Consider the following 18,555-nt stretch of genomic DNA (forward strand, 5'->3'; position numbering starts at 1 on the left):
TTGCGTCCATAATCTTTCCCTTCCACATGCTTGATGTATTCTCTGATCTGTAGGATGCCTTTGGTCCATTTGAAAGACAGCAGTACAGAAATTTGAGGAGTCAATAACAGGGATTCTGAAAGTTGAAATAAACTCAAAAAAAAAGAAAGCCAAGTTACCATTCTGGATCAAAGGACAGACTTCCTAAGTATGGAGTATATTATACCCATTTCAACATGGCTTGGCTTTCTGGTTCCATCAACAGCAAAACAGAAACACTGCATGGCAGTCGCTACGAGTGTGTTTATTGGGATAGTAAGGCACTATACAAGGGTATAATCATACCAAAGACAGTACTGTAACAATGGACACTTAGGAGAGATGCAATTAGGGAGACTTGAGGGCATTTAAACATACAAGAGCAATGACTAGTTATACAATGGTAAGTCCCCTAATGACAGGACTAGTAAAAAGGTACGCCAGCGGTGGGTCCATCTGGTCTTGTTGGGAGGAATAAACGTGGTACCTCAGCCAGGCTCACAGCTGTGTGTAGCGGAGGTATCTTTTCCCAGAAGGCAGCTCTTTGGTGGTGACCCCATTGGGGAAGAGTTCAGCGGCCTCAGCATCAGAGAGCGAAGGAATTACCATACACTTCTGACCAGGCTGAAAGGGATTGATTGACCACACAAGAAGAGCAAGAGAGAGACAACTACTTTAAAAACAGTATGGCTTCCTACTGCGTAAAGTCATTCAAAAGTCAAAGTCACTGTTAGTCAGATATTGTCAAATGTTCTAATGTCAAGATGGGAGCACTTAAACGGATGGGCGTGTGTGTTTACCTTCCAGTCGACAGGTGTGGCCACCTTCTTTAATGCAGTGAGCTGCAGCGAGTCAATAGCACGGAGAATCTCGTCAAAGTTCCTTCCAGTGGTGGCTGGGTACAAGATTGACAGCTTCATCTTCTTATCTGGACCAATCACAAACACCTAGAGGGATGAAAGGGGAAGGATCACAAACGTTAACCGTTGTATCATCCCCAGCACATGGAAATTTCAGGTCAGGTTAAAATGGAAGGAGCAGGCTGTGACCTTAATTCCAGGTCAGGTTAAAATGGAAGGAGCAGGCTGCGACCTTAATTCCAGGTCAGGTTAAAATGGAAGGAGCAGGCTGTGACCTTAATTCCAGGTCAGCTCCTCACTCAAAACCTTCTTTGTCAACATTTTTGGAAAAGAAAGAAAAAGGTGCAGTGGTCTCTTAATAGTTTCCTAAGCTGTATCTCTCACAGCTGTGGGTGACTTCATACTTACACAGCGTGCAGTAAGGGGCAAGCCATCTTTGTCTATCTCGTCTGGGTCCAGCATGCCCAGTTGGACCGCAAGTTTTCGTTTGTCATCAGCAATGATGGGGAAAGGCAGGGGAGAGACATCACCCTCACTGTTAAATGCCACGATATCCTACACATAGAGGGAGGTTAAATGTCAGGAGGCAGCAATGAGGATAAAGAACAAGGGATCGTACAGACTAGCTCTGATTTAGATGATTCATCTAATCTTCACCAAAGACAGTAATCAGTAGACTGTCGATAAGCCTTTCATATACAGCCCAAATTCGCCAATCAGGATATGTTTGGTATTTTAAAGATGGAGGTAGCATGTTGTCAGTAGTAGAGATTGTGATGAGACAGTGTGTTCACAGAAGCATTATAAACAGCAGTAGAATGACCAACTAATCAACATCTGGAAATCAGACAAAAATAACACAGCTCCCAACTGTGGGAAGGATGGCGGAAATTAGTCACACGGGGTCAGATGAGGTTCAGAGGAATAGGCAGAACATCCAAAAGGCTCCACACAGTATTTATGAAAAACCGAGAAATCTTTAGAAAGCAATCTACATGATTCTACCCAACAGATTTACAGGACAGATTCTCACTACTTACTTTGGGCTAGACAAAAACAGTTAGCCTATGCCCTGGGACACATGAGTGAGATGGACAGAACCAAGTGTTATCTGAGGAATTTAGGGGGGAGGAAGTAGCATTGTTTGTAAATCAAGCAATGCACATTGAGTGAAAGAGAAGGGTGCACTGGCAGCTGAAATACACCCTGCATCTAGAGGAATACTATTGCCTAGTTCTCTCAGACATTCAACCCACTCTTCATCACCCAAAACATATTTTTGACCCTAGACCCATCTGGCTCACGCATATACATTTGTGCTCATTCGTTTGCATTCCCTGGCAGAAATTGAGAAATTTTGGCATTGATTTTGAAAATATGACTGATCATGCAAAAAAATAAAAATTATATATAAGGATGTTACAGACACACAAGGTGACACACACAGGTGAAAATGGCAATTAAAGGGAAATTTACCTGTAGCTTTTAAATTGCAATTAGTGCCGGTGTTTAAATAGTTAATGAGTTTGTTAGCAGTCACGTGGATGAATTGAGCAGGCTAGATACTGAGCCATGGGGAGCAGAAAAGAACTGTCAAGTCCTGCGTAACAAGCTAATGGAACTTTATAAAGATGGAAAAGGATAGAAAAAGATATCCAAAGCCTGGCAAATACCAGTCAGTTCTGTTCAATCACTTAAGAACTGGAAAATGCAGGGATCTCTTGATACCAAGCCATGGTCAGGTAGACCAAGAAAGATTTCAGAATCTGCCAGAAGACTGCCAGAAGAAATGTTTTTTAAAAAACACAGGTAACCTCAGGAGAAATACAGGTTGCTCTAAAAAAAGACAGTGTGGTTGTTTCAAGGAGCACAATACGACAATACTTGAACAAAAATCAGATGCATTGTCGAGTTGCCAGAAAGAAGTATTTACTGCACCAATGACACAAAAGCCTGGTTACACCTTGACACGCCTCACAGCTTCTGGCACACTGTAATTTGGAGTGACGAGACCAAAATAGAGCTTTATGGCCACAACCATAAGCGCTGTTTGGAGAGGGGTCAACAAGGCCTATAGTGAACAGAATACCATCCCCTCTGTGAAGCATGGTGGTGGCTCACTGATGTTTTGGGGGTGTGTGAGTTCTAAACACACGGGAATCTTGTGAAAATTTATGACAAGATGAATGCAGCATGTTATCAGAAATAACTGGCAGAAAATGTGCATTCTTCTGCACGAAAGCTGCGCATGGGACACTCTTGGAATTTCCAGCACGACAATGACCATAAGCACAAGGCCAAGATAACACTCCAGTGGTTACAGCAGAAAACGTTGAAGGTTCTGGACCGGCCATTAAAGTCTCCTGAACATAATATCATTGGGTCACTTTGGGGAGATCTCAAATGTGCGGTTCATGCAAGACTTAGTATGACCTGGAGGTATTTTGCCAAGACGAATGGGCAGCTATACCACCTGCAAGAAATCGGGGCCTCATTGACAACTATTACAAAAGACTGCATGCTGTCATTGATGCTAAAGGGGGCAATACACAGTATTAAGAACTAAGGGTATGCAGACTTTTGAACAGGGGTCAGTTCATTTCTTTCTTTGTTGCCATGTTTTGTTTTATGATTGTGCCATTCTGTTATGACCTACAGTTGAATGTGATTCCCATTAAAAAAAAATTGCCTGCTCACTAATTTTCTCTTTACCAATGGTACATATTACCAATTCTCCAAGGGTATGCAATCTTTTGAGCACAACTGTAACTGTGGGGCGTGCAGGATGAGTCATATCACTAGTTCATTTGTGTGCAATATTGATTTTGAAAGGGTTTTGATGAGGTAGGAAATCTTAGACAAGACTGTCCATAACATGGCTATACAATGTAAGGGAACCTTCCCCGTTTGTGCAGTGGATGCAAGGAGAGACCAACCTTGCTCCAGGCAAGATGGTCAGCCACACTGTCGATGGACAGAGCGATCATCTTGACGTTACGTTTCTTGAACTGGTCGCTGATCCTGGCAGCACAAGCCAGCTCGGTTGTGCACACAGGAGTGAAGTCCCTGGGGTGGGAGAACAGGATTCCCCATCTGGAGGAGAGGTGGAGAGAGGAGAAATCTGGAAGTGTACCAAGAGGAAATACTAAACCGAATGTTTCCCAGCCAGAGAGCAACAGGTGGTGGGTGGAGTGGGAACCAAGTCAGGCCTAACACATTAGATAGGGTGTGTGTTCTCCACATCCATGTCCCTACAAAGAAAGTAAAACCTAAACAAACCAGTACCTTTTTGAAAATGTGATGTATTTAGGGTTTGGGGAAAAACATAATTGGACAGAGCTAGAATTAGGGTTACTTTTGGGTATAGTAATTATTGGTCAGGTGTTAGTAGGGTTGCACGATATTGAAAATAACTGACATTGCCATGTTTTGTTTTTCTGCGATATATATTGCGATATGGAAACCTTTGGATATCAACCTGACAGTCAGTATCCTTCATTCTTCCCCAACCCCATCTTCTACAATTAAAATTTATGAAACGTATGAACATTTTTATATTTCAGAACAGGTTGCTAGGTAAGTAAAATCGAATAATTTACCAACTGCAAGATGCCGTCTGTGGCCAAAGCACTGCAATCTGGTCCATTTGTTCATGGCGGAGGCCTTCCCCATGTTCGCGGCATTGTCTGTTGTTATATTGACTAGACGACTCTCATCTATTCCCCAATCAGCTACTTTTCAGGTGGAAGTCCTCATTAATAAAGTGTACGGTCAGACTTATGTAGGGCTCCGTTGTCCGGCTGGACCACAATCTGTTGTTGCTGTATAATATTCCACTTGTGACAGCTCTGTTTCAACTTGTTTCTTGCATTTCTAGTACAGCTCTGGGATGGCAACTTGAGAAAAATAGTTGCGTGATGGCATTACATACCGCTTGTCAAGCGATCGGATAATGTTTTTAAAACACTCTTCGGTAACCGTGTTAATTGGTACCATGTCATTGACGACGTGAAATTGAATCTGTGATTTTATCAAAAGATTATCAAACAAATTGGTCGTGTTGCGACAACAATTGCAAGGCACTCTCAACAAAGTATCTGTTTTTGGTCAACATCATCCTGTCTGTAGCCGAAATATTTCCAAATAATTGATGATGTATTTTTTTTTGCAAACAAATTCTCAATTTTGGTCTTTTTTGCCTGTTACACGCTCATCATTTGGTCACGTGCAAGCAGATCCTGCAAGTCAACCACGTGCAGCAACGAACTCCTTGTTTAAAATAATTATTAATTGTGTATCCAATAAACCATAAATCGGAGTAAATTACGTTATATCAGACAGATTTAATGCTAGTTTTCCATTTGAAAAAATATATTTTGTAGACTATTATGTTTACCTTACTAAATCGCACGTTCTGCGTGACTATTTCAGATGTGTACATCGCAATGTTGATGCTAAAACAATATATTGTGCAGCCTTAGGTGTTTGGTAGGTTAACTTTAGGTATAAAAGTTAGGTTATTGAGGTTAAGCTTAGGGCTAGGGAATGTTAGCCCGTAGATCCCCACAATGACAGAAAGAAAAATGTTTGCGTGTTTTTCTTGAGCCTATACCTTTTACTTAATGGAAACAGAATGTAGGGTATAAGACAAATCATCTGACCGCTAATCTCTGGAATGAGTGGTTGATTAGACAACAACACTGTGCAACACTGTGCAAAAGTGGGTGAAAAAAGGAGGGAGGAAAATATCAGGTAGTAGTAACAGAGCCACACATTTAAGCATCTTATTACATAAAAACAGGGGCCATTAACTACTGAAGTACATTTTCATCCCTTCTCGACTGTCAGACATACAGTGGGCCGGGTGATAATTCTTCAAAGCAGTGTAACAGGTGCTCTTCTACAGGACAACACTGGACAAGACTCATTTTCTGCAGTTTAGACGTAAGAACTACAGAAATGTTAAAGTCCATCATGATCATTGCAATATGTTTAGAGGAAAATGTGTTACACGCACGTTGCACAAGAATCAGAGTTGTAGCAACTGCTTTTGTTGCTTGAGGAGATTGTTAGTGTTGCAATCACAGAACCAGATACTGTATGCCCACTCATGCACAGAGGGGCAAACCATCAACAGCCTCAATTGAGAGGCCTTTAGCTGAAGAGATACACCTAGCTACGCAAACAAAGAGGAGAATTCTGAGATAAGTTTAAAATAATATATTTTTGTCTACTTTTCGCAAGCTTACTGGGCCATGATAAAGCATTTTCAGAAGGAAATTCATCTGTCGGGAAGAAATCTAAATCCACTAGAGGGGGAGTGGAACCATTCATCGATTTAAGTAACCAAAATTCTAAGACCAGTCATAACTGTACACTTGACTCCAAACTTAACACCTAAGCTAGAAATGGACTTTGTCCTAGTCGGCCTGGCAAAAGCTCCTAATAAGGGATTTTTTTCCTCCATGTTTTACAATCCTTGTGAGGCCTTCTGATCATAATTTGATCAGTTAAAACAAAAAATAAATAAAATAAACACCATCTTTACATATTGAGAGGGCTGTGCAATGACTAAGTTATGCAATGTAATAATGTGTCAGAATGATAGGGAGGCACTATCGGACTACTGCTTCAAATCTTAGTATTTATAACTAAGTGAGTTATGAAGAATAGGCAAAATGCAGTTTATTGACATTGAATGGTCAGCAGACTCGAAAGCCCAAAGAAAATAGGATCACAGAGACACACAAACACATTAAACAATGGCAGTATTGGCTGTTCACTAACAAACTCCTACTCCAAGCTGCTTTAAGACACTGACCATGTTTTGTTAAATGTCTGCACTTCAGATATTGCGGCATGCACATTAAAACACAATTAGAACGTTGATGGAGAAAATTGCACTTACCTCAGTAACTCTGCAGACATTAAGCATGACATTTTATAGTTGCCTACGGAATACACTCACCAGGTTAGGAGAATTAAGTTAACGGTGCATTAGATACATGATCACCCCATAAAAAGTCTGAAGTGGACTCAACCTGTATCACCACCAATCACACAAACTAAAAATGAGACAAGATGCAGGTGTGCAGCAGGTCGTTTGGGTGTGGGGTTGCCCTGCTCTCTGTGTTTGAATACCATTTTAAATATATTATTTTGCAATGTGGGACTTTCCAGCTGGTGACTCAAACGCGTGATCATGCCGCCGAAGTGCACCTTTAAGTAAAGGATTAGGATATACTGCTGTGGTCAGTGTGTCAATTTTAAGCGGTATCCCATATTATTAATATAACTCTTTAAGATCCAACTGAAACTGGACAGTCATGGTTACATCACTACATATATTTAGGGGCTTCCATGAATCACCATTATCACGCTACGTGCAGATACAAAGTAATAACAGCCACCGAATGTTTTCAGAAATAGCACTTACGATTCTCCTAAGAAGTCATGGAATTTTATCTTGCCGATTGTTGTTTCGGCTTCGAAGTTGGGGAACACGTCTCCTAACAGAACACCTGGCATTGTCCGCACTCTTCCGCGAGGATCGCACTACGGTCTCTACGTGATGTTACTAACATACACTAAGTCAGATGCGTAAGAAGGCCTGTCTACCATGACCAATCAGTGTTCTTCGTTTCTATCTTCTGTTGTTTTCATGTCGTAGGGCAAACCATATGTTGCATTACCGCCACCTACTGGTTAGGGGAATGTTGGAGACCAAAGGTGGTAAGAAATATTATATTGCAGTTGTACTGTTCTTACTGATGATTGGACAGGATGTGCCTCCTTGGATCTTTTAACTCAGAGCACACATAATGCTGTTTACGATATAACTTCAGGCATATATACTTTTTATCGAGGTGTGGAATTCTGAATGTATGTTTTGTTACAATTAATCTCATCTAAAAAAGTTAAGAACAAGAGGACATCTGTGTTTAGATTCTCTACAATCACGCTCTCAGGAAGTCACACCCTCAGGAAGTCACGCTCTCAGGAAGTCATGTTCTGTCAAAGCTTGTGACTGGAATTAACCATTGGGCTTGAAGGGTGTCATGAATAGTGGCCTCTGTGCTGTAGAATGAATGCATTGTTTTACGTAGTCATGCCTATCATTTATTTAACGCAAGTGTAACGATCTGGTAAGCTGTGGTGATACTGGAACATACATGAGACAACACTGTGGCAATTTTCAATAAATAATTGAACTTATCTCTCCCTTGACTTGACAGTTAATATCTAACAAAGGCAATGGGAAAAGATAAAAAGAGGACCTTAGCTGAAAGAGCCATGGACTGGATTTGAACCCATGCAACCGCAGTACATGTGCACCAGACTACCGGACCTCTCTAGACCACTGTGTGTCTTCATCTTTCCAGTCTTTCAGACATGTTTCAGTTATATTGAGTTTAATTGTGGATTTGACTGCAGTTGTGCTCCTTGAGGCTATGATGCTTAAATATTGTTGTGGATCGTTTTATGCTGTCTTCTCCAAGCTTTTTCAAGTTGACCAGACACCCAGATGGGCATGTTTTGGATCGTCTGAAAGTTACTTAATTGCTCGTCGACTTACATCTGGTCTGATACTTAGGGCACCAGTAATGTGCCCAATGAGTCTTTATTGATGATACAAGGTGGTTTGTAAATCAATCAGAACGTTAGCTGTGTTCATCTAAAATGCTAAGTATCATGCGTAAATTGTCCCTGACTGATCTACACCTGAAGTCATTATTTAATATGCATGGTGGTTTGTATATGAGTCAGTTGGCAGTCCTCTGCAGTTTTTGTTTTTGAAGATCAGACTATGATTTGAGCACCACACACTCTCCTAGTTGCAACAGCTCCAACATAGAAGTTGTGTTACTGACTCCCTCGCATCATAAATAACAACAGATTATTATTTCCAGTGCTAACACTCGCAACTCAATGCGTATGCTGCTTCCTGAAGAAGACCAAGGTTTAATACCAATCAATCAATCAATCAAATGCATTTATAAAGTCCTTTTTACAACAGCAGTTGTCACAAAGTGCTTTTACAGAAACACCCGGCCTTAAACCCCAAGGAGCAAACAACAGTAGTGTTGAATTTCAGTGGCTAGGAAAAACTCCCTAAGAAGGCCAAATGTTAGGAAGAAACCTTGAGAGGACCCAGACTCAGAGAGGTTACCAGTCCTCTTCTGGCTGTGCCGGGTGAGATATTAATAATTAATAATATTAATAATTAATAAATGCATGTGGGCTAAATCCATAGTCTATTTAAATTTAGACTAGGTCAGAAATATGATCAGATGGACAAGGACAGGGACAGCAACGAGCCCCCCAAACCAGGTACTCCGTAGGTGTGGACCAGGACCTCATGTCCTCCTAAAGTCTAAAACGGGAGGAGACTGGGAAAATTCAGAAAATGCATTCCTCATATCAACAACAATTTATAGTGGAGAAGGAGAACTTAGTTGGGAAGTCCCCCAGCAAAATAGTATAGCAGCATAAGACCTTGGAACTGAGACGGGGGGGTCCAGCGACACTGTGGCCCTACCCGGGAGAGGCCCCGGACAGGGCCCAACAGGCAGGAAATCAATCTACCCACATTGCCAGGCATAAACCAAAGGGACAACCACCAACCGCAACCACCCTGAATGAGGGCTGAGTATTGCCAGCAGAGTACAGCCCAATTGCACAAGTGCGCAACAGAGAGACAACAACAAGCCAGTGACACTTCCCCCGAAAGGCATTGGAAGGAGGGCATCCCAGTGGCGATGAGAGCCCACCTGGCAAGATAGCAAGGGTGGACAGTATCAAGCCTTCACGCCCCCTGGCCAAGCTACACCTAATTATAAACCGTGCTGTAGAGATGAGTTTTTAGTAGACACTTGAAAGTTTGCACCGAGTTTACATTTCTAACCTTAATTGGCAGATCATTCCACAGTAGTGGAGCTCTATGAGAAAAGGCCCTGCCTCCGGCTGTTTGTTTAGACCAGGGTTGTACAAACCATTCCACGGAGGGCCATGTGTCTGCAGGTTTTCGCTCTCTCCTTGTACTTGACTGACTAATTAGGTTACTAATTGGTTAGTTTCTACCCTCACCTGGTTTCTTAGGTGTGAACTGGGAACCGATTTATAGGAAAAACCAAAAACCCGCAGACACACGGCCCTCCGTGGAATGGTTTGGACACCCCTGGTTTAGACATTCTAGGTACAATTAAAATGCCTGAATCTTGCAATCGTAGGTTACGTTTAGGTATGTATAGCTGGATTTTTTCAGTAAGTAAGTATAGGAGCAAGTCCATGTATTGATTTATAGGTTAACAATAAAACCTTAAAATCAGCCTTAACCCCAACATGCAGCCAGTGTAAGGACGCTAGTACAGGAGTAATGTGTTCACATTTTTTTGTTCTAGTTAGGATTCTAGCAGCCGTGTGCAGCACTAATTGAATTTTATTTATTGATTTGTCAGGGTAACCGGAAAGAAGAGCATTGCAGTAATCTAGTCAAGAAGTAACTAAAGCATAGATACGTTTTTGATCAGATTTTGATAGAAAGTTTCTGATTTTTGCTATGTTTCAAAGATGAAAAAAAGCAACTCTTGAGACATATTTTATATGTTCTTCAAAGGAGAGGTCAGGGTCAAGGGTAACGCCGAGGTTTCTTACAGTTTTTTGGGATACGACCATGCAGCCGTCGAGGTTCACAGTGAGATCTGTCCCCTTGTCCCCTTAATCTCCTTTTCACCGGTTTCCCTCTCACAAATCCTCTGACAAGGCTGTTAGTTTAGACAAAAATGTCATCCACATAATTCAACTTTCTAGTTAACATGTCTAGTCGAAAACTTTGGCCTGTTCCATTATTTGAAATTCCGATTGGGTTCCGTGACGAGTTAACAGTTTAGACTGTAATGCACAAGTCGGAGGTAAGATACTTCCAAATACTCCTGAATGCGGCATCATTTTTTGTGCCGCTCCTCTTTCAAAGCGAGGAAATACTCCCAGCATGCTTTACGCAATGAAAAACAAAGATGGATTTTCAGGAAACTCTGCGGCTGACGTGAGGTTTTATCAGGAGTGAAGCGATGAATTGAGCAACACGAAAAACTGCATTTTCACGACTGACAACCGTCCGCTTTGGTTTAAAATAATTATAGCCGATTTTCAAAGTCAGAAATAGAACAAAATGCCTTCTCCTAAAGCAAAAAACAGCGCCAGTCGCGGAGGAAGTGGGAGCCCAGGTCTTAGCAGCAGCTCCAACGGCAACGGACGCTACGAGTTCATGTCGCTTAACCGATCACCTGTACCGACTCTCCTCCAACGGCAGGGCTCAGACCCAACCGCTGCAGCGAGACTGCGGGCTTCCGAGAGCCCTACCCGGAGAAGGGGCTCTGGGTCTTCCACCTCCTCCAACACAGGCATGCCCGAAGAGGATTGTATGCGGCTAAACCCTTCCTTTATCGGGATAGCCCTGAGCTCCCTCCTCGCCATTGACCTGTGGCTTTCAAAGCGGTTGGGTGTGTGTGCCTGTGAAGATTCCTCCTGGGGCAGCATTCGACCATTGATGAAATTGATTGAGATTTCTGGCCATGGAATACCATGGCTCGTAGGGACAGCTTACGGCCTGTACAAGGCTGACAGTGCCGCAGGACAAGAGGTTATGCTCAACCTCTTTATGGGTAAATGCCATTATCATATTGACGGTTGCATTTTAATGTGGTCATCACATCTTATCAATTTTATCGCCCCCCAACCCTATGCCCAACTGCAGTTTGTGTATGTATATATATATATATATATATTTTTTTTTTTTTTTTACATTTTCTTACAGCAGTGTCTCACTGCCTGCCACCAGGATGGTATCCTCTTAATAATGAATGTTGGTGTTTTTATTAGATCACTGGGGTAGTATATAGTCTGAAATGTTCTTCCTTATCATCTCAATTTCTGCAAGGATGTTTTAACAACTGTCTCCAGGGCACGTATACCGATGCAACATGGCTTTGATTTTTACCCACTTCTGTTTCAGCACACACTCTTTTCTATTATTCCCTTAGTTCAAATATGAAAGCACATGCTTTAGATGTCTACTTCTGGGACTTAAGTAAACACAAGCTAGTGATGCTGTCAGGTTCACACACAAACACTTGCAGTGCTAATTCCTGAAATATTGAGACACACACACACACACAGCATGGCATCTGCTGTTTCTCAAGTCTTCAAGTTATAAACAGTTTAGAAGGGGCAAACAATATCACCCACTGTTGCGTAATGGGGGGTGTGGTCTGGGGTGAGGGAAAGAAATGGACTGAAAAGTAGAGGGAAAGCAAGAGAGAGCAATGTGTTCAGTTTGGGTAGATCAGGATATTAGAAGTGTTCAGTGTGCTGGGTTTGATCAGGATGGAAGTGTTTAGATGCAAATACTACAGCTCTCCTCTTTATTTCTATCTCTGTTTTCTCACTCATTCTGTCTTCTTCCCTCTCTGGCAAAAGTTCAAAGCTGTCACTGAGCTTATGTCTGGGTGATGGTGTGAAATGGTGTTTGTGTGACAGCGAGGGGAAGATGAAATGGGCTCAGGGGTTAATATTCTAAGTGATGGTGACATTGTCTTATGCAGTGGTTTTTAAACTGGGTTTTGCCAGGACTCAATTACTAATCATTACCAGTCATTTTTACTTAATTTATTTTATATGTAGCCTATGTACAGTGGGGAGAACAAGTATTTAATACACTGTCGATTTCGCAGGTTTTCCCACTTACAAAGCAGGTACTCTCCAACTGTGATTTTATTGCATGACATAATTATTTGATACATCAGAAAAGCAGAACTTAATATTTGGTACAGAAACGTTTGTTTGCAATTACAGAGATCATACGTTTCCTGTAGTTCTTGACCAGGTTTGCACACACTGCAGCAGGGATTTTGGCCCACTCCTCCAAACAGACCTTCTCCAGATCCTTCAGGTTTCGGGACTGTTGCTGGGCAATACAGATTTTCAGCTCCCTCCAAAGATTTTCTATTGGGTTCAGGTCTGGAGACTGGCTAGGCTACTCAAGGACCTTGAGATGCTTCTTACGGAGCCACTCCTTAGTTGCCCTGGCTGTGTATTTCGGGTCGTCGTCATGCTGGAAGACCTAGCCACGACCCATCTTCAATGCTCTTACTGAGGGAAGGAGGTTGTTGGCCAAGATCTTGCGATACATGGCCCCATCCATCCTCCCCTCAATACGGTGCAGTCGTCCTGTCCCCTTTGCAGAAAAGCATCCCCAAAGAATGATGTTTCCACCTTCATGCTTCACGGTTGGGATGGTGTTCTTGGGGTTGTACTCGTCCTTCTTTCTCCAAACACGGCAAGTGGAGTTTACACCAGAAAGCTTTATTTTTGTCTCATCAGACCACTTGACCTTCTCCCATTCCTCCTCTGGATCATCCAGATGGTCATTGGCTAACTTCAGACGGGCCTGGACATGCGCTGGCTTGAGCAGGGGGACCTTGCGTGCGCTGCAGGATTTTAATCCATGACGGCGTAGTGTGTTACTAATGGTTTTCTTTGAGACTGTGGTCCCAGCTCTCTTCAGTTCATTGACCAGGTCCTGCTGTGTAGTTCTTCACCTTCCTCATGATCATTGATGCCCCACGAGATGAGATCTTGCTTGGAGCCCCAGACTTAGGGAGATTGACTGTCATCTTGAACTTCTTCCATTTTCTAATAATTGCGCCAACAGTTGTTGCCTTCTCATCAAGCTGCTTGCCTATTGTCCTGTAGCCCATCCCAGCCTTGTGCATGTCTACAATTTTATCCCTGATGTCCTTACACAGCTCTCTGGTCTTGGAGGTTGGAGTCTGTTTGATTGAGTGTGTGGACAGGTGTAATTTATACAGGTAACTAGTTCAAACAGGTGCAGTTAATACAGGTAATGAGTGGAGAACAGGAGGGCTTCTTAAAAATACTTATGTCATGCAATAAAATGCAAATTAATTATTTAAAAATCATACAAGTGATTTTCTGATATCTGATATTTATAGATATCCTTCTGTCTTTCCTATCTATCCGTGATATTTTTTCATCAATATGCAAATAGCGTTGGCACTGGCCGGTCACACTTTCTGCACCAGTGGTAGTCAAGGCCTTATTGCCAGTGGCCACGCTGGATTCATGCTCTGAGGCCAACGCAATTGTCATTATTAGGAGCAGCTCTAAGGGACCTGACAATGTAAGCCAGCTCTTTGTTTCATTTAGTCAACCCTCTGTTATTGTTCCCTTATGATCATTATATTTTCTGGATGTTAAGAATGTTTGTTCAAATACCCAGGGGTTTTATTCAGGCCATTTAGTCTCAGGAAACAGAAAGGTGGGCTCCTTTGTCAGGTTGGTCACATCAGAGCACCGTGCTAGAAGCATGAGGGAGAAATTCAGCAGCAGATGGAAAACTTTAGAGCTGGAGGAAGGAGCAAGCTGTCTACTCATGATGAATAAATACATAAATACAAGATTTTATCTGCACATGAAAAGAAACCTCTGGATCTTCAGTGACAGCACATTCTTCTCAGTGGTCAGAGAAAAGATTGATATGTAGCCTCTCCTTTATTCACTCGTCAGGTTTCGGATGCCCCCAACCAAAACCTACTCAGGGGCCCAAAAGGCTTGAGACGGCCCTGCTTGGGTAGCATATGAATGTGTTACATTCAATGGTGAAATGTGCAGAATATCCCCCTAGCCCTATTCATTAGAGTTTGAATATTCAGGTGGTTATGTACAGTGATCTAGAATCCAGAGAGGGTTCTACAGTTGTTTTCTGTTAGCTGAAGGACCTGCTTGCTGAGTAATATCTCTGTTATCTGCGCCCCCCCAGCTCTCCTTCTAGACCTGATCCTCGTCGGCGTGGTGAAAGCAGTCGTCCGCCGCCGCCGCCCTTCCCACAACCGCATGGACATGTTCGCTACCTTCTCCGTGGACCGCTACTCCTTCCCCTCGGGGCACGCCACCCGCGCCGCCATGTGTGCCCGCTTCCTGCTCGCCCACCTGGTGCTGGCCGCCCCCCTGCGGGTGCTGGTTCTCTTGTGGTCGGGTTTGGTGGGGCTGAGCCGGGTGCTGCTGGGCCGACACAACGTGACCGACGTGCTGTTCGGCTTCCTGATGGGCTACTGGCAGTACAACCTAGTGGAGTTGCTCTGGGTGTCATCGCTGGGCCTGCAGGGGATGTTGGGACTCGTCCAGGGATGAGGACCGACCGTTACGGAGGGCCTAGTTGGTGGGAGACCGGCCCCCCGACTCCATGTATTTGAAACATTGATTGATCCTGCCACACTGGTCACCGTCACCTGTTCAACACCAACAACTGCAACAAAGACTGCCACCTTCCAAACCACCCACCCACCAATCACAGGTACCTGCAACCAGAGGCCCTTATGCAGGAGGAGCTATACTTGACCGCATTGCATTACAACACAGTGCTGCTGCAAGGCCAGGAAACGCTTTCCATTCTACTGTAATTAGCTGTTAAAAACGGGAATGTTGTGTGTGTGAGCGTGTGTGAGCGTGTGTGGAAAGGAATATTGCCATGGTGTTCTAAGCCGGGGGCGTAGTATTGCCCCGATTACAATATCTCTAGGGACAGTGGATTACCTCAATACGCTGGTCTTTTAGTTGTGTAAGTTTGGGGCTCTGCAGTTCTGAAAGAGAAGTGTGTGTGTGTGTGTGTGTGTGTGTGTGTGTGTGTGTGTGTGTGTGTGTGTGTGTGTGTGTGTGTGTGTGTGTGTGTGTGTGTGTGTGTGTGTGTGTGTGTGTGTGTGTGTGTGTGTGTGTGTGTGTGTGTGTGTGTGTGTGTGTGTGTGTGTGTGTGTGTGTGTGTGTGTGTGTGTGTGTGTGTGTGTGTGTGTGTGTGTGTGTGTGTGTGTGTGTGAGAATTCTATAACAATGATAATTTCGGGTGCTCTGTTCAGCAAAGCCATTTATGGAACTGACTTGTTTTAAACGTGAGCTATGTAAGGCTCGTGAAATGTAATAGTTTGTCTTTTGTCTCACTGTGAAAAATAGCTACTCTGAATGTGTTATTGAGGGTCTTTGGTGAATATTTAGAGTTTTCTATAGATTGCTGCATGCTCAATAATTAACGGTGGATTATGTTTTGATGAGGGACATGACCCAGTTTACAGTGGCTACAGACAGAATTCCCTTCACCTTTATGTATTTTGTTGTGTTACAAAGTTAATTTGTAATTCTTTTTTTGCTGCTTTCAATCTACACACGTTACCCCATTATATGACAAAGCATATATTGTGCCAATTTATTTAAAATGGAAGAACTGATATTTGATGTACATAAGTATTGAAACCCTGTGTTCAGTACTTCGTAGAAACACCTTTGGCAGCAAATGAAGGCAGTTCTTTTTGGATTGAAGGTTATAGCCATAACCGATGTTTAGGAAAATAGACAAAACTACACAAAAAGATTTTATTGGAAAATTAATTCTGAAATATTTGTCAATACTGTATTTCTTTATATAAATGAGTATTGAAAAGCATTAAGGGACTTATCCAATAATATCAATTATTATCGTTCATAAAGTTGCTGCTACCGGAGGGGGTGAATACTTATATAATCATGCTATATTAGTGTTTTCGATAGTGTTTTTTCTCCCAAATTTTGTGATTTCAAATATGTTGTTTAAGACCCTGCTTCTTCACAGCAGACCTGCGACAGTTGATGTTGAGATATGTCTTCCCACGCATTCTTCCTGATCCAGGAGCAGCATTCTAGCCCTGGTCTCTGGTTATGCTATCTGCATTGACTTTACCATTGCCCTATTTAGGGGCCCATTTTTCATCAATATAAAAAAAAAAAAAAAAAAATCTTATATCAACTTCGTTACCACCGTCCAAGGGCGGTTAATACTAAATCCACTCCATTTCTAATCATTCAAGTCCATTGGGTTGGTGCAATACTGATAGATAACCTTTGTAATGTTGGCCACTGGGGAAAAGTGTTCATGTCAGCATAGAGAGGGGAAGCTTCCTGACAACTTGTTTGATTAATGATGCAACGAACATGTTGGCAGGGCTTGAAGTGAAGACCAGGCTGAGTAGGTTTTCTCATCCTGGACCGAAGAGATAAAAGTGCAATAGCCTTTTGTGATAACTCGGTGAATGATCAGGACAGGCTGTTTGGATTGCAGATGTAACTGACTCATTGTGCAGTCGTAGACGAGAATATCCTTAATGTTTGTCCAGGTTAAACCCAGAGTGACGCAGGCTGTAGTTACAGTGTCACCATAGTGCCCTGAACACTGGTTGAGTTGGTGGGGCAGGTTAACTGGCCAAATGTCTTTAACCGCACTACAGCTCTTCTGCCCTCCTCCCTGACTGCCTCTTGCCTTGGCGTTATAGGTCCCTTATAATGAATATATACATGTGGTGTAACATGTCGGTGCAATGTGCAGGAGAGGCAGGAAGGTGTGAGAGAGGAAGATCTCAGCTGTTCTGGGCATTTAAGTGTTTCTGGTTGCCATAGTGGGTGTCATCTCCCTATTGTCACATTGTAAATATCCAGGACTCTATTGTTTGCTACACATTTCACACCTTCAATTCCAGTTTTGGTGACAAAATGAGTGATGTTGTAACAAGGAAGTCATCTCTAACCAATCAGTGTGTCAACATGATGCTTTACTAGTGTAGGTTCTCAACCAATCCATCGGTTTCTGGGACCAGTCAGAGGAAACCCATAGATTACTAGGATCAATCAGATGGTTTTGTTGTTTTTGGCAACAAGTGAGTCGGTTCAGATTACTTGCAGGTGAGAAACTAATGGCAATTGAAATGGCATATAGTTAGTCCAGAGAAAGGGGTTTGGGTAACCAGGCAAACTGCCTTTGGCAGAACATTGTGTTGAATTATATGACCATAGTCTCCGTCCCCAGATACTCTTCTCCACCTTCTCAAATCAGTGATTAAACACTTCTCTGTTTCTCTCACCTCTCTAAATCTCTGCGGTCCTCAGCTGTGTGAATTCTGCTGAGAAACCACCCACTCGAACACCTCCACTCTAATTTAATATGAAGGAGCAGCTAGTTAGACCCTTGTCTCTTTCAACATTTCTCATCCACTTTCATGTCTGGCTCCCTATCCACAGACTCCAGTAGAATCTTTCATGAACCACTGCCTCCTCTCTTGACACCCCTCTCACAATAATCTCTCTCCTGACCATTGTAAATAATCCATTGAGTAAATAATCAATTGAGTTGTATGCTGTATTTCTTTTGCAATAATCCAGTTGTTGAAACTAGAGCTTACCAGTGATTGGTTCTTGAATCTGTGAGATTCGACCAATTGGCATGCCTTCCCCGGAAACTGCTACCTGTTATCTCCTGACGAGAAACACTCAGCCTAAGCAATTGTGGTTCTCTTAACATCGCAATAAGGAAGCTTGCATAGCTGTTATTCTGTTTTCATGCATCTACTCACCAAGAAATATATGAAAATTCATGCACAATCTAAGCAATATGGCTGACATTCAGAGGACACGTTTAGATAATCAGGTTGACTGTACAGCTGTATAAGAGTGTTTCCAGTATGGCACCACATTCCCATTACACTGGCATGCCAATTACTAAATATTTTCCACCAATTTGGTCTTTTGACCAATCACATCAGCTATAAAAACATTAGATGGGATTGGGCAAAATAATTATTAG

General features: G+C 42.6%; 2 protein-coding genes across 3 annotated transcripts; one reads left to right on the top strand and one right to left on the bottom strand.

The window, feature by feature from the left end:
• Nucleotides 1-262: 262 nt before the first annotated feature.
• prdx6 (peroxiredoxin 6) lies at nt 263-7,494 on the bottom strand. Of its 2 annotated transcripts, XM_020048733.2 has the most exons (6): nt 7,315-7,331; nt 6,787-6,829; nt 3,815-3,971; nt 1,287-1,433; nt 819-965; nt 263-642 (listed from the first exon to the last, which is right to left on the bottom strand). In XM_020048733.2, exons 2-6 carry the CDS (start codon nt 6,816-6,818, stop codon nt 517-519), a joined length of 609 nt encoding a protein of 202 aa, XP_019904292.1. In that variant the 5' UTR covers nt 6,819-6,829; nt 7,315-7,331; the 3' UTR covers nt 263-516. The 2 variants fall into 2 exon arrangements, with proteins under 2 accessions (XP_019904292.1, XP_010870311.1); XM_010872009.4 differs by lacking the exon at nt 6,787-6,829 and having other exon boundaries at nt 7,315-7,494.
• Nucleotides 7,495-10,866: 3,372 nt separating this feature from the next.
• On the top strand, nt 10,867-15,610 carry plpp6 (phospholipid phosphatase 6). Its single transcript, XM_010872008.5, has 2 exons — nt 10,867-11,542; nt 14,719-15,610. Exons 1-2 carry the CDS (start codon nt 11,050-11,052, stop codon nt 15,087-15,089), a joined length of 864 nt encoding a protein of 287 aa, XP_010870310.1. The 5' UTR covers nt 10,867-11,049; the 3' UTR covers nt 15,090-15,610.
• The last annotated feature ends 2,945 nt before the right edge of the window (nt 15,611-18,555 follow it).

The sequence above is a fragment of the Esox lucius genome, chromosome 8 (genome assembly GCF_011004845.1).
Source record: "Esox lucius isolate fEsoLuc1 chromosome 8, fEsoLuc1.pri, whole genome shotgun sequence".
Lineage (NCBI taxonomy): Eukaryota > Metazoa > Chordata > Actinopteri > Esociformes > Esocidae > Esox > Esox lucius.